At 37.7% G+C, this 26009-nt stretch overlaps 1 protein-coding gene across 3 annotated transcripts in view; it reads left to right on the top strand.

The window, feature by feature from the left end:
* The window catches only part of LOC127382784 (cytochrome b5 reductase 4), a 31030-nt gene extending 15833 nt beyond the window's left edge, over positions 1–15197 (top strand). For 2 of the 3 annotated variants that reach the window (XM_051614819.1, XM_051614818.1), the window contains 8 exons: positions 91–123; positions 973–1095; positions 4967–5107; positions 6185–6337; positions 7207–7357; positions 12311–12397; positions 13687–13851; positions 14749–15197. In XM_051614819.1, the coding sequence (XP_051470779.1) occupies positions 91–123; positions 973–1095; positions 4967–5107; positions 6185–6337; positions 7207–7357; positions 12311–12397; positions 13687–13851; positions 14749–14803 (908 nt within the window). In that variant the 3' untranslated portion in view covers positions 14804–15197. The remainder of the gene's footprint in view (positions 1–90; positions 124–972; positions 1096–4966; positions 5108–6184; positions 6338–7206; positions 7358–12310; positions 12398–13686; positions 13852–14748) is intronic. The other variant, XM_051614820.1, reaches the window with a different exon arrangement.
* The last annotated feature ends 10812 nt before the right edge of the window (positions 15198–26009 follow it).

Raw genomic sequence — 26009 nt, 5'->3', positions numbered from 1 at the left:
GTGTTCCTAGCCTTAAACTGTCTGTATGTGTGATGACTAGAGGGTAATTTTGTTTTTGCTTAACGTGGCATTTGTTTCTCTTTATTTCAGACTTGGATCATGAGGTTCAAGAAGACATAATTGGTAAGTTCAGTCTCTTGCAGCATTTCTGTATCTCTTCCAATATCAGAATGTGGAGCCTCAATTTATTTTTCAGACTCAGAATCACTTAAATTGGAAAAGACCTTTAAGATCATTGAGTCCAAGCATTAACCCTACTTTACTAAGTTCAGCACTAAGCCATATTCCCAAGCACCATGTCTAGACAAGGTTTTGTTTTGTTTTTTCAGGTTCTTTATACTGAGTCAGACTCCTCAAATATTTTACAGTTTTGCTTACCACCAGGTTCTGACACAATCATGCAAATAAAACCATAACATTGAGTAATTATTTTTTTTTTTTTAAATTGTGGCATTTAGGCCTGTGAAAGTAATAAGTTGATGGTGCTCTGATGTCTCTTGAGTATAACTAAATGTTAAAATAATTAGAAGTTAATTCTGTTGTGTATTTGTAAATTGTTCTTTGCTTAGACTGGGGTTTTCCTGGCTTCCATTATTCATTCAAATGGCCTTGAAAACAGAGGAAATAGTATATAATAATTGTTACCAATTTCCAGTAAATGAGGACTCTGTATTAATGAACATTCTTTTTGACCAGATGGACTGTGAAGCTTTTCATGATGTATTTAATAAATAAGATACGTTAATTATGCATTAAGGCAGTGCTTATTGTTTTATATGCACTGTAAAACACTTTAGAGAGATAGCTGGAAGTACATTTAATTTGATAATTTCATTTAACAGATGAATTCTGTACATCTTGAGAAATAATTTATTCTGTTAAGATTTCATTATAATGGAGGAGTAAAATTATTAAATTTTCTTTTTACAAAATGTAACCAAAAGTAACTGTATGAAGCCTTTTCTCTTTTAGTAAAGGTTGCTGAAAAAGTTGGGAAAGTAGAGATTATTTTAAAGAAAAAGGATAACATTCATTGGGAAATACTGGGACAGCCCTTGGAGAGCTGTAATACGTTTATCAAACGTACAGACAGAGGTAAGCAATTCCATTGCCATGTTACCAGCTGTTTTAAGACTTTTTGGAACTTGTTCTCCTAAGATTTTATTTTTCTGTAGTCATACTGTCATTTCTTTCAGGAACATTGTCTGACCTTGTTGAAAGCTGCTCAGGATTTCTTCTTGAAAGGGTTCAGCTTAGAGGTGTTTGGTTTGTTGATTTGTCTTGTCCTGAAGTGGCATTGGATATCTTTCAGGCTTGCAGAAAATCTTGGAAAATCTAACAGGGAAAGGAAACACTCAGGAAAACTGCCTGAGTGTTATTCCACCTCATGGCTACCTGTGTGCTTAGTATCCTTTCTGTCCATATGAAAACCTCACTGATGTGATGTTGTTCCACCACACTACACTTTTAGAACTTGAGCTATGATTGGACTTGATGATCTTAGAGGTCTTTAATGATTCTATGATTAAATGAGGGGCTTCAGGTCATGTGTAGGTGTCACAGCCAGCTCTGCATAAGCTGATGTGTCTTCAAGAAGCAGTAGGTTAGTATAAGAGTACATTTTGTGATCATAGAATAGTATGAACTTGATGTAGTACCAAAATGCATTTCCCTGGTGAATGTGCTTCCTATTTTTAACAGCTTAATTAAAAATACCTGCACAGTTGTGTTAATAATACCAGCATGCTCCTTGATGTTATTGCAGCTGTCCAGTTTCTCAAAAGCCCTCTTGGCCTTCCGTGTAATAATGCTCAGAAGTTGACTGATGTTAGTCTGCCTTGTGTGAAAGCAAGACTGTACATTTTAAAGAGCTAATTAAATGTTGCTTGCCATGTTGTGTACCTCCTAAGTGGCCTTTAAAGTTTAGATTACTGTGGTACAAAAAGAAAGACCTACTGCATACAAACACATCTCTTTAGCTACCTTTAGCTTATGTAGAGTGTAATTTTCCTTACCAGTTTCAGAAGCTCTTTAGTTATCCACTTTTAATACTAGATTTTTTTTTTAATATAATCCTCTGTATTTAAGGGGATACAGCCCAGACTAATGTTGTCCACTGTCCATTGCTCATTTTCACCCTCCTTATCATTTTTCATGATTATGAGAAACAAAATGGGAATATAACCTGAGAGAACAAGAGGTGTAGAATGTAGTGGCTTTATGCATCCTTTGCAAAGAGGATGGGGAAGATTATTTGATGCCATTGGCAAAAATCTGAATGGAGCATTAGTAACCAGTGCTTCCTACATGATTTTTCTGCAGTTTTTTCTAAGAAGTCAATCTCCAACATAGGATTTGTCCTGTTAGGCAGAGAAGTGTTACAGATATTGAATAACTTTATTATGTGTCATTGATTGAGTTCAGATCCATTTAAAATTAATCTCCAGAAAACTGAAGTTAAAGGGCTTGTTGAGTCTGAGTTTGTTCGGTTCTCTGATTGCAAAGGTGACAAATCTAGCCAATATATTGTTATCTATGGCTTTTTAATCCCAACTGCAGAAACTTTATTCTGCATTTTTTTTAATCTTAAAATTCCAAAATGTAAAATTGAAAATGTCAGGTTTATAAAGAAGAATGTTCAGGCCTAAATGTCTTTCCTTCATTCTAACCCTGTGCTTTTACCTTGGCCTAAGATCTAGGTGTTGGAGACTTTGGAGCACTCAGTTGTCCTAGTAGCCACTCTTCCTTTCTTCCCTTACTCTCAATTACGGAGTTTGCAATTTTGTTTCCACTTTTGTGGAAGCAAAATAATGTTACAGGTGAAGAAACTCATGCCTTGCACAGTGTGAGCACAGAAATAGTAATTAACAACTGAAGATAATTTCCTCATGTTTACTGGGTGGGCATTTGGTTTTGAGTGCAAAACTGTTTCTGAAAATAACTTCTGGCAATAAAATAATCAAGACTTCCAACCTGGTTAGTCATTCTGACCTCATAAATGAATTGATACATTGTCACAATTTGACTGGGGACTGGCAATTAAACCAGTGACAATAATGCTCTCAATCCACTCCCACCCAGGTAGGGAAGGAGAGAGATAATGAAGGAGAGAGACTTCTTGGATTGAAAACAAAACTAGACAGCTTTAATTAAATACTAATGTAAAAGAAAATATGTACAAATATGTGTAGCAATACACAAAAAACTCCTATCACCTCTCTCCCCACCCTCAGCAATTCCCCTAGCATTTCCTGAGCTCTGAGCAGCCCTGAAATCCTGAAATGTCCTGGAGCGCTGCTGGAGAGAGCGGCAGAGCAGACAGAAGCTGAAGGCAGAGTTATGAGGGTCAGGAATGTAGGAGTCTGGGGATCAACGGTGATGGATGGACAGAGTCCTCCCTGGACACTGGCCATGGATGGAAGAGAAGGGAAGAAAAAACAGGAAGGGGCTTGACTTCCGTGATCCCTGAATTATATATGGGACGGAATAATTTTGTTGGCCAGTTTTGCCATCTGTCTGGTCCTCTCCTTCCTATGGGAGGGTTGTAGATATGACTTTTCTGTTCCTTCTGTGTCCAAAGCAGCAAATTCGAGAAGCAGAACAAAGCATCCTTGGTCTCTTGAGTATCTCTAAACACTGAGCATTATCAGTCCACTAGCTGGAAAACTTGTGGTGCTGCTTAAAAGAGAGTTCACTGAAGGGGAAAAAAAACAACAAATCAGTAAAAAGAAAATTGGCTTCATCTTGGCTAAACCAGGACATACATTTTATATATGAAGCTAAATAGATCTTTAAAGAGAAGATTAGATTGTTCTGTGATAACCTGCAGGAAAGGTTAGTATTAAGTGTGTTGCAGATAAAGAAGTTCTCCTTGATGTCACTTGCACTTTAGTTTATTTTGCATGCTGGGATAAATAGGTTGTACACAAGTTGTTTGCTTATTTACCTGTGCCCACACTAGGAGCACTTTTAAAACAGGCAGAACATAATGTCAGGTACTAAGAAAGTACAAGTAAATTCTGCAGTACAATGGGGTAAATAGCTGCTGACCAGAATCTGATTCAATATAGTTACTTAGCTACTTACACTGTGTCAGTGTGTAGCTGTGATGATCGACAAGGACTGTAATCAGGGTGGGGGAATGACATGCTAGCTTTGTAAATAGCTGTACTTAACAATGTATCAGTTGCTGTGAAAACCCCCGCAGCAATGTGTGTTGTAAATGAAGTAACTCACCCCGATTTCATTGAGAAGTAGAGTTCGTCAAATGTTATCATGGCTGAAAAGAGCAGGTGGAGCAGCTGGCACAAGATATATTGGTATTTGAGTGTGAGCAACAGCAGAAGTACCAGTGTTGAAGTAATCCCTTGTGAGAGCTGTTCTGTGTGTAGTATTGTGGACCTGAAAAATGGTGCAAAGCTGTATCAGAAATACTTATTGTGCTGACAGCAGTGAAACTGCAACAATGTAGGATGGTCAGCCCAACAAATGTGCAGGATGCTGGGTGGATTTAGATAGTCTGTTACTGAAGTCTGTGATGCTGTGCCTAGCCTATGGTTCAGTTGTATTATCCAAGCTGGTTTTAGTCTGCATGTATGTTGTGTTCATGCTGGAGTCGTATGGTAAATGTAGTGCAGGTGCAACATAGTTTAGGGTGTTCTGCTTTCTGCTAGTATTGGTAATTTTCTATTTCTTCCTAGTCAATGCTGATAAGTTACAGTCAGTCTGTTATAAGCTTATATGTTATATGTTATAAGGCTATAAATGAGCCCTTAGTCCAAAATTAGAAAAGAAATTGTAAGTAATAATGCAAGAAGTATCTGTTCTTTATATATATATTCTTTTATCTAGTCTTTTTATAATTGTGTATGATTTAATGCATGCCTTTCTCTGTCTCTTAGTAAAAGATGTGTAAGAATAGAAAGACTGATTGAGAATTAATTAACAAGTAAACCCATGTTTTTAGGACTGTTCTACAGAAAATGCAAGTTGGTTTCTAAGACAGAAGTTACCCACGACACCAAGCTCTTCTGCTTAATGTTGCCTAAGAGCACACATCTCCATGTTCCTGCTGGACAACATGTTTGCCTCAAACAAATCATTGCAGGTAAGAAATGAGAATGTAGTCATAAGTATATTAACATAAATCTCTTTTGTATAGTCTTGGGAGAACGCCAAGTCCATGACACAAATTCCCTGGTTGTAGTTAGAAAGTCTCTGCTTCCAGGATCACAGTCAGTGCTTGATAATTAACTGACCAGATTAGTTAGCTTTCCAGCAATATTATCAAGGCTGACTTTTACTGTAGACCTTACCAACTCTTCTTTCAACTCTGTCTTTAAAACGTTCTCTGTACTGAAATAGTGCTGTTCATCTTTGAAGTGGGGGAAACTGATCGTCCTGTGTTATATATGATTAGTTGATTTCTTTCAGTTTTTTTGGCATATGGAGGGTAATGTAACCCTACTGTATGATATTAATGGTAACAGGAAATTGAGAGAGCAACGCATCTTGAAAAGCATTGTTTAGGTGCTATTCTTTAAAAATTAAATGGGAGATCAAAGAAATACCCATTTTAATTTTGTGAGGGTACTTTTAAAAATGTGCTTAATAATGGTTATGCCAGTCACTGTACTTGCATTGCATTATGCATGGTGGAGATTTCTCAGAAGTTTTTTAAATAGCCTTTAATTGCAAACTGTTTTGTCCTCCTCCTTCCTACCTAATTCTTTGCTAGTGTCCAAATCTTGCAGTCTTTCTTTCTAGCATACAATAGCTTTTTGAAATTATAGTGGAAGAGAATACAGTCATGCAGGGCCGAAAATCTGCTATTTCAATTTAGAAAAAATCAAGCTTGAAATTAAATGCAAATGTTCAGATGTTCATGTTCTTTGGGGATGACTCTAGATCTTTTGTTCCAATGTTTTGAATTGCTAAGGAGTGTAGAAATATCATGCTATGGAGTGTCCTGAGGATTTTAATTGGAAATAGAAGGCTACAGTAATAAGAACAGTGCAGTGGAAAGTTAGCATACTTGTGTAAAAGCATGTGATGGTGGTGTTTTTTATGGGATACACAGATTATTTGTGAACTGTTTGTTTATTTTGGTATTTGTTTGCTGTAAATTTGCTGGATATAGAGTACTTTTCATATAATTTTGGCTACCTTTTTGTCTCCTGTCTAGGGACAGAGGTAGTAAGACCATACACTCCTGTATTGCCTTCTTTGCCACTGAATTTCAAAGAACCATCTCACCATGATGGAGCACATATATATTTAATGATTAAAATTTATCCCTGTGGATTGTTCACACAGGCACTTGACTGCCTACAAATTGGTAAGTATATGTTGAGGTTTTTTGTGTTTGCTTTCGCAGCCATTGCTTTGTCTTTTCAGATCACTGTCTGAGTATTTTGACGTTGTTATTGTTTACCTAGTTATACATCAGGGCATACTTACAACTGTTTTTTTTTTTCTTTAAACCTTATTCTCCATGCCCCAAATGGACAGGGTTATCCTTGCTGTAACTAGGAGTTACAAGATAAAGCTCTCTTGACTGATCTTCCATATGTGTTCATGTTTAACAGTTCAGATGTGTCAAGTGTATCACACGTTAGAGTTGATCGCTTTGATTGTATATACTCTTAGAACAACTAAGAACAACTTAGAACAACTTTTGGTATTTTTGAATAAGGCTATTTTATTAGACTTTAGATGCACTTCCTTTTCTGTATTCGATATGGAGGTAGATTTTTAACACTGACTTTGCAAATGTTTCTGTACTCATGATGTAAAATCCATCAAGATGACATTTTATTTGAAGATCTTTTTAATGAGATCTTTTTAACCTTTCTGAAAGGAACCCTGTCATGGTTTTTGGCTAGGATGGAGTTAATTTTCTTATTAGCTAGAATACCATTGTGTTTTAGATTTACTATGGGATTTGGCATTAGAAGAATGTTGATAATATACTGATTTTTTTAGTTGTTGCTAAGAAATCAAGGGCTTTTCAACTTCCCATGCTTGCTAGCGTGCAGGTGCACAGGAAGCTGGCAAGGAGCATAGCCAGGACAGCTGGAATGCTAATACTACAAAGATGAAGGCAATATGAAAAGGCATTTTAAAAAAATCAGAATGCTAATTAACTATTGTCATCTCATTAATGTTTACCTTTCTTTCTTTCTTTTTTTTTTTTCTTTAATAAAGGAGACTATATTTCTGTCAGCAATCCTGAAGGAAATTTCAAGAAGACACAGGTTCAAACAACAGAAGATCTCTTTCTGTTGGCAGCAGGCACAGGCTTCACACCAATGGTTAAACTGCTGAATTTTGCTCTGACTGAAGTTAGCTGCCTCAGGTATGTACCTGTCTGAGGATTTAACCTAAGTAATTCCTAGAAAGGATGAAATGTAATGGACAAGCTTCTGTTTTAATGAAACACTTAACAAAATAAAATGGTACAAAAGCATTTTCCTTCAATCTGCATCAAAAACTACCTTGCTTTTCAAGGAAGAGTCTTTCAGAGTCTTAGGGAACTTGCACATACTTAATTATTGGCTACCATCAACAAAATGGGCTGATTTGCATTTTGGATTTTAGTTGTGATACAAATGAGCTCCCCAAGGAGAAAATCTGAGCAGTTTTTTCGTTGGTTGGTTTTTTTTAAACTAGCTTGGCATTTGAGTGCCTTTTTCTATTATTGAAATATGTCAACGTAGATCTTGTTTTTTGGACTGAGGAAGTTTAGAACTGTTTAGCTATGGCTTCTCTTTAATCTATTTGAATAACTAGCTTACTTTTATATTGTTTTCATCTGCTAAGACGGTAACACGTTTTTACTAGATCAGTTCCAGTTTTCACAAAAGTGAGACTTACCTAAGTGTAGCTCTAAGTGTATTGAGGTGCATTAAAAGGTGTGTATTGAATATCCATTCTGTACTTTGCCTGTAAAATCTATTACTTGTTACTTGTTCAAATGAACCTTATGTCCTTCAGAACCCCAGAACCAGTACTTCTGCTTGACGTGATTTTCCATTTACGAATGTAAGAGAGTATAAAGTAGCTCAACTTTAAATGGAAATGCAAAAGGCTACTGTAGGGGCATACTTTGATAGAGGCGAGGTGTGCTTGGATTGCTTTTAGCAAAAATCTTCCTCTAGAACCATGTCCTGCAGAATTTCTTAGCAGATTACATTTTTTTTCGTTAATTGTTGTAATTTGGGAGAGTATAGAAATTAAAAACATGCCTGAGCTGTATGTTTTTAAAGCTGTTGCAGAGAACAGCTCAACACACTTGCTATTGTTTTCCTGTACCTTTGAATTTGGGCTCCTGTAATGGAAATTAATTTCTAATACTGAATTTTATTCAATATAAGCACAGGATGGTTTTTGTTCATTATGTCTTTATGAAGCACATTTGAAACAACATAGAGAGATTAATTGGACATTAGTCTTCATAGTAAAGCTAAAAAGGATAACATGTACTGTAGAAGTCTGCTGCTAGAAAAAAAAATAAACCTTGACATTTTTCTTGTATGGTTTATTGTTCAGCTGTTACATATAATCTTATTTTGTGAGCAGAGAGACTGTTTGGCTGTGTCAGTAGCAAATACCACGTGGCTGGCTGACTTTGTGAATCCAAAAGATAAATCTGTTATCTGGCAAAATGCTTGGGAAACACTACTAAATTAATGTGGAATAAATTTATTTCTTCTTGAGGGGAGAGCTAATACGCCAGTTAAATGTATCTGTGATAATATGATAGCAAAACTAAGGAGAGCGTAAAAAAAAAAAAGAAAATCTGTATTTTGTCCATAACCAAAATAACAGATGTGTGAAAGACTGCTACTGCACAGGTAGTGTTTGTATCTATTTTGTCATTGAAGAATGACCAGAGTGGCTTATTTTAATTCTCTTCAGCACAATTTCTTATGGGAACTCAGTGTTCACAGTTAGCTTCAGATGCAGCAACATCTGTCTTCTTACTAGTCAGAGTAAATTAATTTTTTCTTTTTGCTGTGGAGGCTTATTAGGCACTGGAATTATTTGTTCTGGTACAGGTTGTTTATATGCAGACACTTAGAGCTTGGTGTTTCTGACTGCTCTAGTTTCTTGGCCTTATATTTGCTGTTTAACCCTCCCTTTCTTTTGGAAAAATACTGCGAGAGTGTCTTTAATATGTGTGTGTATATGTATTTATATATACACTGTTGCTATACATTATTATATGCGTATATAAACAATATAAATGTAATTTGCAGAAAATTATCTTAGTGTGAAAAGTAATGTTTGCTCTAAACTTGGATTGCATACATTAGAATGTGAATTGCAGGAAGTTGAAGAGGGATCTGAATAATGACACCCTTGTCACCTGAGGGTGCAAAAGCACTCTCTGCAGTGCTGGGCAAGTCCTCCTGAACCTCCGCGGCTGCACTAAGGATGCTGAAGGATCTGTGGCTTCCCTAGGCAGTATTTGCTGTGTTGCAACAGGCTTGGATTATTGGATTTGCATTCTTACTGTCTAGACAAAGTCTCCCTATTATCTTTTAAGTCTGTTACTTCTTGCCCACGGTAAATGTGGAAAACAATTAGTTCTCTTCTGTCTGCAGTATCCTTTTGTGAATTAAGTCATAATGCTCTTCCTTCAGTCTTATTTCTTCTCTCACAGGCCGAATTGTATTTGGCTAACAGATTAATTTAAAAATAATATTGTCCCTCTAAGCTGTTTTGTTTACTTTTTAAGATGATAAGTTTGCTCTTTTTTACTGCTGGTGTCTAAATGCAATCAGGTGGATATGTTTCTTAAAGAAGACTGGTACAGTGCACTAAACACTAGGTAGAGAGGCTAACGCTCAGGGAAGTCTAGGATGCTTGTAGTCAGTTCTTGATTCTCTTTGATAGTTGTATGTTGCTTTGTCTCCAGCTTTTCATTCCTAAATTACTGCTCTGTTCTCATACATTTTTTTATATAGTGTTCCACTTTCATCATTACTTTTCTAGTTTTTAAGGTGATTCTGCTATACCTCCTCTTCTTCTTCCTGTGTTAAAATTACTTAAGGATCTCTAACTCCTCTCCCCATACAGCTTTTCATAAGACCTCATGTACCACTTTATTAAAACCTGCATCCTTTGTAGTAGTTACCACTATGTCACATTCTCCCTATTTCCTTAAAAAAGAGCTGATTAAGTTTCTAATTTGTTGTCTGAACTCCTGTCGTTATTCTCTCAACCAGCTCTTTGATACTGATGGGGATCATACCTGAATTTCTACCTCTTCCTTTTAGCTGTTTACTTCATTTTTAGCCAAGCTTTTACCATTTCATTCAAAGTTTTAGGGTTTTCTGTTCTTACTGTGCTGAGTATTAAACAGTACTGCAACAAGATGTATTTATCTACACTGGCGAGTATCGGTAAGGGTGTCTCAAAGCAGCATTCTCTATATAAACTATTTCTACCTTTATGCACAATAAACAAAATGTGTGGTATTCCTATGCCCTTTATATTGACTTTTTCCCCTTAATAACAATTGATGCTGTGGTGTATCATGCTAGCTTTGCCAGCACTACATTCTTGAAATAATTTTTATTTTCCATGTTTTCAGAGAAGTGAGCCCCGGAAAGCCTGGAAGGAACTTAGATTTTTGGCACATGCTAGCTTCTGAATAGGTTGATTTTAGTATTTCAAGATACTGCCTAGCTGATTTGGGGCTGTTTTGTTCTATACCAGGCATGTTTTCCAAAGCTTGTACGTTGTAACCTATTTTGAGTTGCAATGCACGTGGAACATCTTTCTCTCACAATGATGTGTATTATATGCAACGGTCATACCTCAGTTTTGTGTTCTGGCAGCACAAAATGGCTGTGCTCATAAGTAGAGAATGATTTCTTATCTTTGGCATCTGATGTAACTTGTAAGAGATTGCCTGTAATCTTGAAGTGCTGCAAAAGGGGAAAAGGTTAGAAGTCAAAAAAATGGGGTGTATTCAGACAGGGAGAAGACAGGCTTTTAAATTGCAACTGAAGAACAGCTGGGGCTCATGGACTCTCCCCAGAAGTGTGTGATGTGCACAGGTGACAGAGCTCCCTGCCAGGCACAGAGGATGAGGGGATGGGAGTTAATGGTTTCAGCACAGCATCATCTCAATTTATTGTGCCTAGTGCTAGTCTCTTAGAAGCAAGGTTGGCCACATGTCAAAGAGACACTGGGTAGTGGAGTGCCTGGTTATGGAACTGGAATTGCAGGACTATGGTGTGCAGGATCAGTGGGCTTAGATCTGCCTCTGTGGTGGCCCTGACAGGTACCCATGTGTTTCTGCATGCATTTCTGTGCCAGATATCCCAGTGCTCCAGCTTTCTGAAGTAGAGTACTGAACTTTGTGCTTCTGGCACCACACCAACATGCTTTCTCTGCTCAGAGCTGGGCCTGAGTGGAAGAAGCAACAGTAACTTAAGGCCCTGGGAGGTGCAGTTCAGGAACCGCTTGCATATAATAACAGATCAGCTGTCTTGTATCAGTTGTCCCTAGGGTATTAGTTTGCCATTAGCGATAAAGAAGTTAGGTTTATATGGCTTCATCAAATCATAAATTCTGTTTTTTAAAGTGAATATTTGTGTTGTACCTCCACTGTAGCATAAAAATCTGAAGACATAATAGCACTGACCTCAATGACAGACCATTTTTTATGTGAACTGTCTGGCAAATATAACACTTGTTTACAAGTTTTCCAGGTAAATAGATTTTATAAATCAGCAAATAAAGTATGAATAAGATAACCTGGAACAGAACTATGGTTTGCTTTTCAAGTTTTGCTTACTCCTATGTGTTCAGACTCCATCTTTATGAAATTAATATTGACATAACCTTCTTCATGCCAGTTTCACCTCTACAAGCTGGTATATGTAATATTAAAAAGATGTACAGAGTTCATATACCAGCTATTAATTGAAGTAGTAGTGCTCAAACAATATTGAGAAACCACTAGATAAAAAAACTTGACAAGCTATAATGTATTCCTAGTCAGGTTTAAGTAACTTTAAGAGACTTTATCTTTCTTTTAAGAGCAGTTCCTGAAATGGAGGTTGCAACCACAGACAGGGTTATGACCTTTTAGAAGAGAGGTCACAACACTTTCAGCTACAGCAAGAGAGATACTATACTGGGTTTGTGGCAAAAAAGACTTGAGGATTGCAGACTTTTAGCACAAACAGACAATATTTAAATACAAGACTTCTGTATAATGCAGTAAGTTTTGATTCTTTAACATGTGCTTCAAGTACAAAAACAATCTGCAGTTATTTTTATTTTTTTTTAGGACAATTAAGCTGATCTTCTTCAATAAAACAGAAGATGACATACTTTGGAGAAACCAACTAGAGCAATTAGCTCTTAAAGATGAAAGGTATTTGCAAATCTTGTGGAGAACAACTTGTACAATCCCAGTGTATAGAAGAACAAGTCTTGGGGCTTAGACTAACTGTACAGCTTTAGCACAAAGGGAAATCCCAATTCTGGAAAATCTTATTTAAAAGTTTAATGAGACCTAGAGAGTGCAAAGAGATGTCATAGGTGTGTAACAGCAGGCTAAGTCATTATGTTCTGTAAGTCCCATAGGAAGACAGGGATTTGATATGGCAGTGTTTAATAGATGTTTATTGGAGACAATAAATGAGATAACTGTTACAACTGAGAAGCTTTTTCAAGGAGAAAATTAGCCTTAACAATAGAAAATACAAATATGGAAAAAAAAATCACAGCAGAGATAGACAAGGATAGTGTACCCTTGGAGCAACATTCTGAATGTACAGAATAGTCTTGAAAAGTTTCTTTGGTCTTTACTTAGTTGAGAAAATTTTTCTCTAGAAATTCAATGTTTATCTCGAAATGTAAAGTTTAAATTAGACCTGTTACATTTATTCCTCAATTACAGTGTAATTATGGATTAAAATGCACTGGTGCATATGTAACGCTAACTTAGTTTAGCAGGCAGTCGTTCAGTCAGGAGACACAGGAATATCAGGCTGCCTTTATTTTCAGTGCCCTTGGTTTCATTACTAGGTAAGTTGTCACTGCCTAGATTTTATGTGATAGAAGTATGTTTTGTTTATGCTTGCTTAAGTTTTAGTTGAAATTGTATGAACAAATGAATTTCACTTGTTCCTTCACAACACTGAAGTAAACAATCAATATTATTTAATAACCTGGCAATGTCTGGCACATTCAAGCTTCATAGTCTGGACATTGTGCAAGTTTGCAGCAAAAGCCCTTTTTCTAGGAGCCTCAGATAAACAGGTGCTTGATTTTTACTCAATAACTAGAAGGTTATTGTTTGTTTTTTTTTTAACAGTTATAGTGTTTTCTCATTCATGAAGTGGAACTGACATTTTCAGAAATTTGGTTAAGCATTCTTATTTCACTGCTTGTGTATTGAGCTGCACCAGCATTTCTGTCAGTGAATAACAGCACAATAAAATCTGGGCTTTAGTGTATGAATTGGTACCAGCTGTTTTTCTTTGTAAGGCGAAATATACAGCTACTTTTTTTTGTAACTGAAAGATTGGGTTAAATAATAAAATGCACAGTACTGGAGGTGGTGAGCAGAACAAGGAAGTAATCATAGGAAGCTGTCTGTTTTCTGTGGCAGGTTTCTAATCGGAGGCAATGTTTCTGAAATATTCTTTTACTTACCAGGTTTGAGGTTCAATTCATTCTTTCACAACCAACAAAGGACTGGATGGGTAAACAGGGGAAGATTTCTTCATCTCTTCTCTCTGAGTTTGTGAAAAGAAGTAGAGAAGACTCCAAAGTGCTTATCTGCATCTGTGGTCCAACACCTTTTACAGAACAAGGAGTACAGTGAGTATTTTCATTGATGAAATAGAGAATGAGGAATTCTCATTCTAACTAGTTCTAGTGTTTCTGACTTGGTAGTCTTTCAGAAATGGTCTTCTGTTTTCTGCTTTGTAAGACAAGTTTGTGGATTAATTTTTTTTAAATCTGATTGAAAGAAACACACCTGGCATCATACTTTAGTGATATACTTGGTGTGTAGATAAGTAAGTATCTTGAGCAATGTGTGAATTTCATGAGCTCTAGTAAGTTGTGCAGAACTTTCTAAGGACATCTTTTTAACAATGATCTTTTTTCCCTAAGGTTTTAAATGCTGGTTTCAATTTGATGTTCATAGAATTGTTATAGTAAGAAATGAGCTTTCTGTGTTGGTGTTATCTTGATAAATAAAGTTATTAAATGTAAAATTCAAAGCAGCTGTTCTATAACAAGCACTTCTTCCAGTTTTTTTAGTTATGCCTGTATTTATATCAGTACCTAAGACCTTCCTTACTTTATATGCCATAAGTTTAAAGATAAAGGCCCCCTAACTTTCTCTTGCCAGATTTGAAATGTTGAACCAGTATAGACATCACTTGCATTTCTGCAGCCCTACTGAAGTCAGGTGCATGGAGGATGGAATTGGCTAATAATGATACTACTTCTTGAGAAATATGAGATATTTGAAATAGATATCTGTACTTATTTTTAGAAATTCTTTCAGTATCCTGTAAGATAATGTAGTACAGCTGAGCTTCTGGGTATGAAACATTTTCTAAATGTATTTGCAAAGGTAAACTTCTTTGTGCATGTCTGAATAAAAGCAAGATAGTGGTGCTGAAGTTGTGCTTCAGCTGTGTCTGTGGTGGATTTTGGGTTCCAAATATTAATATTCCAAATTTAATTTTTTTTTTTTTGTTTCAGACATCTGAGGGATCTTGGATACTCCCAGGAAGAGATACACGCTTTTACTGCATAAACCCATACAAGGATATCAGTCTTTGTAGAACTCAATCTTATTTATTTACCTTCATGAATTTCGCTAAGTGAGAAGCAATTTTGTAAGACTTGAAATATCACTCTTACTACCAAACTGTTTCTTGGAAGAAATATATCTTTGAAAAAAATTTTATATTGTGTTTCATCCTGTTTTTTGTAAATATTTTTGCTAAACCAGTGTATTAATTTATTGTAGAGGCAAGCAAAGATGTATAGTATGCATTATGTAAGATATTTTATGATGTTCGTTAATGAGAATTCTGAAATTTATGACAAACACTGATTTCAGTTTTGACTTGAAAAGCTTATTATTTCTTACTGTAAAAAGTCCTAAGAGCAATACTGTCTGAAATGAAATCTTGCACTGTAACTCAGGTAACTGGTCATTGGAAAATGTTCTTTTTCATCTGAAATCTCTATTTGACTTGCAAATGATCACATACATTTTTTACTTTGTAAACAAAGGATTGGAAGTACCTTTGGTAAAACAAAAATTTGCATAAAATAATAATAATTAAAAAAATTACATTACTTAATGCATTTTTGTAAATTTTGCATATTCAGTTGCTAGTGTCATACAGAAAGGTTTGCACAAGCTTAGGACACCAGCTCCCTCAGCCTCTTCTAAGAACTGTTCTCCAGACCTCTAATCATTCCACTTACCCTTCTCTGCACCTTCCCCAGCACCTTCCTGTACTGCAGTGCCCAAAACTGCACACAGTGCTCAAGGTGTGACTACTTAAGCATTAATGAAAAATGTTTTAATAATACCCTTTAAAAAGGTTAAATTACTGTCTGACAGTGACTGGTCATGCTAAACTGAGCCCTCATCTCTTCAGTGTCCTCTCATTTATTAGACTTGAAGTTAGAAAAGGATCTGGTTGTCAATCATTGCCCATAAGTCACAAGTTATTTCAGAAGGGACAGTGGTAGTGTCATAATTTTGTCATCTAGAAGGATCTAAATGTTTTCAGTTACAATTTTGCAATACATTATTTGTGGGGGTTTCTGCTACAAAGCTCTGAATTGGTTTCTTTCCCACTGACCAGAAACATCAGTGCTACACTAGAAAAACAAAGCAATCACTGAATTTTTTTTTTTTTCTGTCCTAAGTACAAGATTTCTGAGGTGACTTAAAAAATTACATTTTGGGGTTAATGACTAAACCTTACATCTTCCATAGGATACTGAGGAATTTCTCATGTTCCTGTCACCCAGGATCTGGTGGGATGGTCTAATGTGTTAAAGAACTCCATTCATTGTCTCTCTCTCAGGCTTTTTGGTTTTAACAGGTTACTTTGCCAACATCCTGCCCTATGTGCATTGATTGTCAGTATCTGCTTTTGTCCAGAAGGACAAAAGAAAGTGTTTTGGGTAAGTAGCTGTTGTGACACAGTACTTCAGTGACTTTATCCTTTGCCTTAGGACACAGGCCATATTTGTCAGACTTCTCTAAGGCTTCCTGAAGTCTAGGTGGCAGTCATAGATATGGAACTACTACAGAATAGGTTTAGAAGCTTGTGCAGTCAGGGTGCATCCCCTTTGGTTTCTAAAAGTTTTTTTCCAGTCTGGTTACTAGTGGTAATGGCTGTTATCAATTCCAGCTTGAAGGAAGTTGTGGTGTTGGAGACTTTAGGACTGGCATCCTGAAGCAAGGAAGACCCTGACACAATTGGTTGTGTTCATTGTCATAAGGCATGTGGATCTTAATGTATTAAGCTGTGCTTTCCTAGGAAATAAGACTAAGAGTTGGAAGATGACATCTGAAGAATATCTTCCTGTTAACCTGGTTAATGTCAGGTAAACATTCTCTTGAACTGCTCTGCTTCTGGTATTGAAATACCATTTGGATGGTATTTCACCAAGGAACAAACCCTCTATAGTTTTCTGAAAGGAAAGTTGAAACATTTCTCAAAAGGCACTGATTTAATTAATGTGTTACCAGGATCCAACAGGGAACTTGTTTCACAATTTATGGGGAAAAAGGGACATCTGCAGTCTCCCATCTCTTTGTTTCGAACATATTCTTGGATAAACTCTTCATGTGATTTATTACATTTACAGCTATAGATAAATATTTTGTGTAGTTAAAACAGTAGCTTGAAGAAGTAAATACCTGAATACACCATGTTAATAATGTCTGCTAAGAGACTTAAAAAAAATTGTTTTCCACATGAGAAACATCAAATACACAGTAGTTAATACAGTATTTATCTTGTATTTTGCTGCTGAAGACATACAGATTGAAATTCCAGTTAGACTTTCTAGTCCATTACTGAGACATTTTTATACCTAGCTGCTGCACCCTGCTGATAATGAAAAGGGATGATAAATTGTAACAATTACTTGCCAATTGTGTCTTTAAAAAACTCAGCTTCTTGAGTTTTGTTGCCTTCAGTAAATATGAGGAAGACAGTTGCTTATAGGAAAATCCATTTGCAGATATATCAGTTCTAGTTCTGGAATACTTGCATAGCCAGAGACTGATTAAAAAGAAGGTCAGAGGAGCCAATGTGCAGTAGTGTAGTTGATTGGTTTCTCTGCTGCTGCTCAGGATGATGACTGCATGTTCAGTAATTGTTACGAAATTAATCCCAGCATCTACAAGGAATTTGAAGAATGCAATCGTTCAGTAGGTCTTCATTAACAACAACAACAACAAACAACATTCTGATGTTTTATTTACACAAAATTTATTATTTCACTGCATCAGTCCTTCCAACTCCTGGAGGAGATTAATTGCATAGGAAGGTGGAGAAATTTTCTTTATTTTTCTCTTCCTATGCATGTTTTTTTCCTAAGAGAAATTGATTTTTGGGAGAAGCCACAGAAACCTCTGTGTAGGTGTATCTTTTCTCATACCAGCCCACAGCTGCTTTTCTAGAAAAATTCCTGCATTACAAAACTGCAACACTCACCCTTTATAAAAGATGGTCATAAATTGTATGTGTCAGTGACCTTGACATCTGTGGCTCATGCTACGTGCAGTTGAAATAAGCAGTTTCTTCTCCTCCCTCACAAGAAGGTAAATTATCAATATCTTAGGAATACATCTTCTGCCATTTACTTCAGACTGTGGCATCCTGATTTTGTAGCTTTAAAAACCATCCAGCCAACACCAAACTAAAACATAAACCCACCACACAGATTTGTGGAAGTTACACTCACAGAATCTCAATGTTAAATCACAAGTTGAATGGGAATTTTCATGCTTTTTTGATGAATGCATAAAATGCTGATGTAGAAGACTGATGCATTTTCCCCTCTCTTATTCTTCTGTTGCATATGTTTGTGATATGAGCTACATGGTTTGGGAAAAGAATAGTCCCCAATGTTTTGATTCCAACTACAGTCTTCATTGCTCTGACCTTGTCAAGGGTAATACAGTGATCCTTCCTAGACCACTTCAGGAGGATCTCTTTAAACATGGCATTCTACATTTCCAATTGAGAAAACATCTCTTTAAGCATTGTCCTGCAACTGAAATCCAGATTTCATCCAAGTGGCTAGCTGAGAGCAATCATAATTTGACATCCATAGTGGAGGGACACTTGTTTCCAAGTTCCAAAGTGGACTTACTGGTGAGATGAGCAGAGTTGCTTGTTTCCTCCAAGACAGGCTCTCAAAACTTCAGGCACTTTGGGAATTTTTAAGATGTAATTTAGGCTGAATCATCATACTTCTAAAAGCCTCTCATTTCCTTTGAAGTTTTGAATGGATCTGTTATAACTTGATTTGCACAAGTAGCTTAGCAACAAGTGGCCGTTTGACATTATTTCAACTTTCCAATCTAGACATGATACTATTTGTTAGAAGTGGTTGTAGTGTAACTTTAAGTGTTACTTATATTGTAATACTTGACAGACTTGTTGCAAATTATACATTTTATAGTAAATTCCTGAAGTAATGGACTTCAGGATCTAAACATCTAAAATCAAGGCTAATTTATATTAACAAATGAAAATATATTTTGAAGGCAGAGATGTTTGCATTAGGTAGCATGACAGCCTTATGTGGCTGTTAAAATGGAGCTGCTGACAGTCTGTATTTCTCTCGCAATTAACCTTTATTGCTGGTGATGGGATCAAACTGGCACATTCCTGCAACTGTTCTGTGTCCCTATCTGAACTGGTGTTTATAAGGTAAATTGCAAAGTGGCTTCTGATACTTTTCAAATCTTCAGGTGAAAGCTTCCAGCACTGGTCTTCAATAGGATTCTCAGAAACCTTGGCTGCAGGAGCCTGCTGAAGAGGTGGTGCAGTCTCTGCTCTCAGGGGCTTTCAGGACCTGACTGCATACACAGCCCTGAGCTGGCTGGTCTGGACTAGAGACTTCCTGGGGTTTCTTCACACCTAAATTAGCCTCTGACTCTATGAACCCTGTACAAACTTTTTCATACAACAATTCCTTCTAATCCATAGTTGGGTTTCATGCTGATTCTGTTGTTAGAGAATATAACCTGCCCATTTTGTTCACAAGACCACATACCTCTTCTGTTTATCATAATTTTTCACACCTGTATTCTCTGAACCTGTTGTTCTGCAGTAAGGACAACAGCAGCAGCAGCAGCTGATTTTTTTTCTTGGAAGGATACAGCCACTGTAGTGTCAGAGCCATGTGTCTGTTTGTAAATACATAACAAGCAGCTTTGGCTATGGTACTGGGTTACTGGACAAAGTTTGTAAGTTTGGATACTTGAGTACCCTGTACAATGTACTTTCTCTATAATGTCCCTTACAGTATGGTATGGTAGCTAGTCTACTTAGGAAAAAATATATTCATAAAAAGTAGGAATTCTTATGAGTTGTATGGATATTCAGTGGCTGTGTCTGGCTTTTTTAATGTGTTATTCTTTTTAATACCTGCAAATCAGATTACAACTATGGATCATACTGGATGGGTTTAGAGGTAGAAATAGTTAAAAGGTAGAGAAGTATTCTTAGGGGATTTTTTTTTTTTAAAGTAACAATTGAAGTAATTTTCTCTTTGCTGAAAGTAGTAGAATGTAGTTACTGATTATGTATTCTGGTGACAGGTTTTACAAAAGGAAATCCTAATAGACCAGGACTTGGTGATTAGAGATTACAGGTGAAAGCTTGCAGAGACAGTAATAAGCAATTAATACAGATGGAAAGCAATGTGTTAATTTATCAGAAGCTATAGTCATCCATTATGTAAATAAGGGAGGAAAAGCCTTGTCAGTGGGGTCACTGGACGCAGCCAAGCAGTTTTCCTTTGATGAAACAGTGAAAGATAAATCACAATGAGTAGGGCAAAGCAAAGATGGTAATCAGTAGGAACCCTGGGCAATTAGCTGCAGCTGGGGAACTGCCACCTGTGTTTCCTCATGTGGCTCATAGCTGGGTGCTGGGAAGGGGGGGTCCCCCACGGCCTCTCCTGGACAACTGCTCAGTGAAGAGCCTCGAGGAGGTCCTTCGGCTCCTTAAACTGGGGCTTTTGCATCTGTTTCTTCTTCTGGGTACATTCTTTACCGTCTTGAGTTGATTCAGCTCACCAAGAGGAGTGTGTTGAATATCAAGGCTAATGCAGGGGGAAGGGCCAAGTGTGTGGCTGAGATTGCTCCCATTCTCCTATGTAATTTAGTGGGGAATTGGATCTTCTGACCAGGACAGCCAGGGGTCTCCATTGCTATGGACTCTGTGGGAGCATCATCAGCTGGACCAGGTGAGACTCAAAACCATTTCTGCTCAAAACCAGAATTTTCCTGATTTTGCTTTAAATAGTCTTAGTAACATACCTGTGTTTACAAAACCATTAGCAAGAATAATCTTGCTTCATTTTCGTCAGGTATATAAATCTACTCAGGACAGGGGCTACGTGGTTTTCCTAGGCATCATAAATGAGGAGAAATCTGTATTTAAAAAAAACACCAAGCTCTCCTTACCCCAGTCCCACATTTCAGCTTCTTGAGCAGATACTGTAAATATTAAATATGTCAATAACTGGGGGGATAAAACTCAATTTATGTTCTTACAGAGCTGTCTTAGTGTGCATGATCAGCCACTTCACATTTGAGTCTAAACTTCCTTAGTCTGGGGCCAGAGTAAATATTCCCTGGCTGGGGAATATTCTCTCCAGACAGCCCTATGCTTATGCAATACAGATTCTCCTCTTAGTTAACTACCTGCCTTTCATTCTTTGATTATCCATTTGTTGGCCAAGTTTCACCTTTTCCCAAGCTGAAGTTTCAGGCAGGCCTGGATGCTTTGTTCCTATGGCAACGAATGACTGTCTTCACACAAACCAGGCACACTGAGTTGCTCTGGCAACACAGGTAAATTCTAGTAGGTGCAGGAAAGTGTCAAGCCTGTGCTGGCTGCTAAGTCCCAGCATCTGGAGTCTGCCAGGAACTGGTGCTGGATGCCCCAAAAAGGAATGAAGAGTTCCCTAGGGTACAGATGATGGTATTAAATCTGAAAAGGGAAGAATATTCCTAAGAGCTTTCATACCCTTCTGCATTTAACCATGCAGAGTGCTTTGTAGCTTCCCAAGGGATTTATTGATTCTGTTATTGATGCTTGGGCTTGTAGAGATCAAAGAGGAATGTCTGGTTTTTGTCATCGACTTGCAAATGTTTCTAATTGAAATGTACATGCTGGCAATCCCATCTGTGTTCATACCTGCAGGTAGAAAACAAGGCTCTGTTGGAAATATTTTCTCCTATTTGACATGAAGAACCTATTTAAAATGCACTGAGATGCAGTAAGGAAGATCTAGTCCTAATTAATTTAAGAGCAAGTAAAATAAGTTGAGTCACTTGGGAAGATACACACAGCTCTGTCTATACCCACCTGGCAGAAAGTGGGGGTGGGAAAGATACTCTAGACTATGTGGCAGAGGAATAAATTCATGCTGCTCAAATTAACTAGACTTAGTCATGCAAGAGGAGCTTTTGGCAACGTATACTTAAAACCAGGTACGGCTGTTAAAACACAGCATGATACAAACCTTCTCACAGAGTCAGAAGAAATGCCTCTAAAGATTCAAAATTGTAGCTAACTGATTGAGTAGCTTAGGATGGGGAGAAGGGATCTTCCTCCTTCCCTTTCTGGCCTCATTAATTTCTGCTTTGAACTGTGTCCCTCTTTATCAAACTAGGACCAGAAAGTTTACAGCTTGGGGGTTTCTGTGCACTGTAACATGAAAAAAGCCTTTACTCTGTTGAATGTTCCATACAGTTAATTCTCTAATTGATGAAAGGCCTCCACAGGTGTCTCTCCCCAGGACGAGAGAGAAAAGAGGATACATAAAATTTAACTGAACTTTACATTTTTGGGGCAAGACTTGTAAAAATTAGGAAGCTGAATGTAGGTTCTTGATTGTGGGGTAGAAAAGCTAACCCTAAGAGGCACAAAGAGCAGCTGAGCACCTCCATGGTCACCAGCTTGAGCAATTGCCATGTGTGTCTTAAGAGCTACCTCCTACCCCCACAGGAGGCTGAACCGCTGTTCAAAAGTGCATCCAATGCCACTGATCATTTAGACTGTTTGGAGCAGTGGGGTTTGCTCCTAAAAGCCACTGTCACTGTGAGTTTTACATAAGGTGGTCTTTACCTGTACCCTCTGTCCTTAGCTATCCCACAAGATTAATGAATAAAAGCAGAGTAGATTCTGTATGGAAGCATATTTAAGTCCAAAAAAGTGTTTAAATAAACATCTTAAATCCATCTACTGTCTCTGCAAAATTCAATGCCATTTCTCCAAGGAAAAATAACTCTGCTAACAGGACTTCTCCAGTACACTTGCTAAACTGTTATTTTTTGGTGCAGAAAAACCTGTGAAATTATTTTATTGTAAAGAATATGCAATGCTAAAATCTTAAATAATTTATTTCCTGGGTAGAGTTAGACTTATGCAGAGAATGCTTTGCAAATATTTTGAAACTAGTGAAACTAGTTCAATAATTTAAGACCTTCCCTCTTGTTCTTTTCACAAACTGTAAAAAACTTGCTAGCAAAGCCTCAGAGTTTACATGCTGAATTACTGCTATGTCCTCTTCTTGAGAAAGAGCAAGGGACTTGACCAGCCCTCCCAGGCTTGCATCCTGGAAACCACAGAGCTCTGTGGAGGCTGCTCTGACTCAGTCCAGGCTACTTATGTGAGGGATATTGGTACTACAGGACTGCTGCTCTACTCCCTTGGGACTGGAGGTGGGTCTAGAGAGTAACTCTTCAGAGAAGCAGCTGAGGGAATGGGAGTTGTTCAGCCTGGAGAAAAGGAGGCTGAGGGGAGAAGACCTTATCATTCTCTACAACTACCTGGGAGGAGGGTGTAGCCAAGTGGGGGCTGGTCTCTTCTCCCCAGTAACAAGTGATAGAAAAAGAGGAAATGGCCTCAAGTTGTGCCAAGGGAGGTTGAGATTGGATATTAGCAAAAATTTGTTCACCAAAAGGGTTGTCAGGCAGTGGAACAGGCTGCCCAGGCAAGTAGTGGAGTTGCCATCCCTGGACGTATTTACAGTATGTGTAGATGTGGTGCTGAGGGACATGGTTTAGTGGTGGACTTGGCACTGCTGGGTTAAGGGTTGGACTCAAATGATCTTACAGGTCTTTTCCATCCAAATGATTTTATGATTCTGTGATTTTGTGAATACACTAAAGATTGACCCTGCCAAAATGCTTTTGCAAACCTTGCACCTTCTCTTCCATCTACTGAAGGGTGTTCAGTTGTGTAAGGAGAAATGCAGGGCTTGTCTCGCAGTCCTCAGGGAGATACTGGAGAGCACATGCAGGGTGTCAGCTTCTGCAGAGAGCCAGTTTGCAGAGCAGGTGTTTGGCTCCCCATATGTGCTGGTTTAAGCAAACCACTCATTCTTCTTAAATCCTAGTGGAATTTTAGTCATTCAGCTTTGGTCTTCCCTTAATTGGAAGCTAGCATTTCCCTTGGTTGCTGATGCAAGCAGCTTTATCAGATTTCAATTCACATTAATAAATAAGTTACTTGTTTTAAGTGTAAACCTCTGAGGTTTTGGTTTGTCTTTTAAACTCATTGTCTAGACAATCTGAGAGATGTTTTACAAATTACACTGTTTTGTCACTTAATATCAAGTGACAAAATCCAGGGAATTTCAGTAGCAGGCTTTCTTTTCTCCTTGCCTATACAGGACTGAATCCTCTTTACTGCCTAAACCCAACTGCGATAGGCAAGAGTTGCTGAAAGGGCTTTATATGCTGTGTGGGAGAGGAGGCTGGGCAGTCCAGTGTAGTTTTGGAGTTGTATCAATCCCCTTTCAGAGGGAAATAATTTACCTTGCTTCTCCTCTTTTTGCAGGACAATCGCACTACATTGAAAGCACTTAGGATTTTTTCTGAGCTTTAGCTTGGATTGAAAGTATTTACTTTTATTTGAGACATTGCATCTCAAAAAGCTCCACCCAACAGAGCCTTTGATCAGGCCTTTGCAGTGGTGTCCTGTAGAACCACAAATGCTCAGTGAAGAAGGACAAGGGAGGAAGAGGATTCTGTATGGAATGACATACCAGATTCTGCTTTTATAGGTGAATTATTGGTGAATAGTTCGTCAATTATTTTTCAGACGTGTTTATACATCACTTTGTCCAGTGCAATTAATCTCTGGTCTACCCTTCAGCTCACATTGAGGAGGTTAAGCACATGGTGTCTTCTTGCCTGTGTCGGGGACAGATGTGCCAGTCTCTCCCTTGATAAGGCCTTGTAATGAAGATGTTGCTTATCTTGGTAAACATGTAAATCTGTAAAGTTCCCTTGCAATCTCTTAGTAAAATAAGAATAATTTTGTAATAAAATATGCCATTGTATCTATGGCTAATAAATAGTTTCTCCCAGCCCAGAAAATAATTGTTTTGGAAAATGACTCCTTAAACATTCACAACTAATAAAGATCTGGCAGCAAAACTTGGAAGTAGAGGCCAAACTTTTATGTAGTCTCTTCCTGATTATTACTATGACTACTTCAAAGTACTGCCAAAGGAAAATCAAGTGTAGCTGCTTTCCCTTTTCATCCTTTGTCAGAAGTGAAGAAAGCCCAAGAATCCTGTGCATATTGCTTATTTTTCAGTTAGAAATTCAAATTTTTCCATTCTTCAAGGTAACAGAAAAATGAACTAAATTTGCATAGTGCAAGCTAAGCTCCTGAATAACTGAGCTGCTTGAAATAAATTTTAATCTTTTTTCACTTTTTATGACTACTAGTACTACAAAGACACCTGTTCAGCTTCACCAGCTCATCAGTTGCCACTGAGAGAACTTACAGTGAACTCTGCTTTGATGTCCTGCAGCAAAACTGGGCAGCAGTTTCAATGCTCCTGCTGTTGTCTGTGCTGCGTCAGTGGCTGGTTTTGTGGTGTCGTCAAACTGGAAGCCATAAACTGAGACTGGTGGAGTGTCTGGATGATATTGAAACAGTTTAACCTATTAGAAAGCCAAATGAGGTGAGGTGTCCTGATCTGCCAGGCAGGCTGAATGCACCAGAGCTTTTTATAAGGTGTCTGGCTTTGATTTGTAGTATTGGTTTCTTTAGTCCAACCCTGAACCTGGATAATCCATGTAGCTTTGCCTCTGTGTATGGCAGAGATCCCTTCAGCAGCGTGGGATGTGGGTTTCTTGCCAGCTGCAGGTTTTTTCCTTTTGCAGGCATGACTATATGGAGGCTCAGTAATGAGTGAATATCTGTGCTCCCCAGAACATGGGAAGATACAGCAGTACAAGCAAGAGTTCCCTTGGATTTGGGGAAATTAATGAATAATTACCGAAGTGATTTGCTACCCTAATCCTGTAACAGCTGGATAGTTACCATAGTAATGCAAGTGTTGTTCAGCAAAAGAGAGAAAATAGCTGGAACATGCCAGGGGTGGTTTGGAACAGCACTCAGTCCAGATTTCCCTCACTGGGATAAAAGCCAACAAAACAATGTCCTGTTTAATAAAACAGGACACTGACAAGGCCCGAGTATGTCTCAGGTGGGCAAAATCCTACAGAAGCTGGCACAGAATACAATTTTTGTCTGTATGACACACACAGTTGTGCTGCTAATGGCATGCAGCAGTTTGGCAGTACAGCTGGTGTCCTAAGGGAAAGTATGTTTGCTTTTATTTCCTCTTTCAAGTTGACTGGCAGCATGGCAGTGTTTACAAATAAATGTTATGTACTCAAGACAATATGAGTGTGAGTCAAGCTCAGAATTCATATC

This window comes from Apus apus, chromosome 3 (assembly GCF_020740795.1).
Source record: "Apus apus isolate bApuApu2 chromosome 3, bApuApu2.pri.cur, whole genome shotgun sequence".
Lineage (NCBI taxonomy): Eukaryota > Metazoa > Chordata > Aves > Apodiformes > Apodidae > Apus > Apus apus.
Note: the sequence above shows the minus strand (reverse complement) of the source record. Positions and strands in the feature narration are given on the sequence as shown.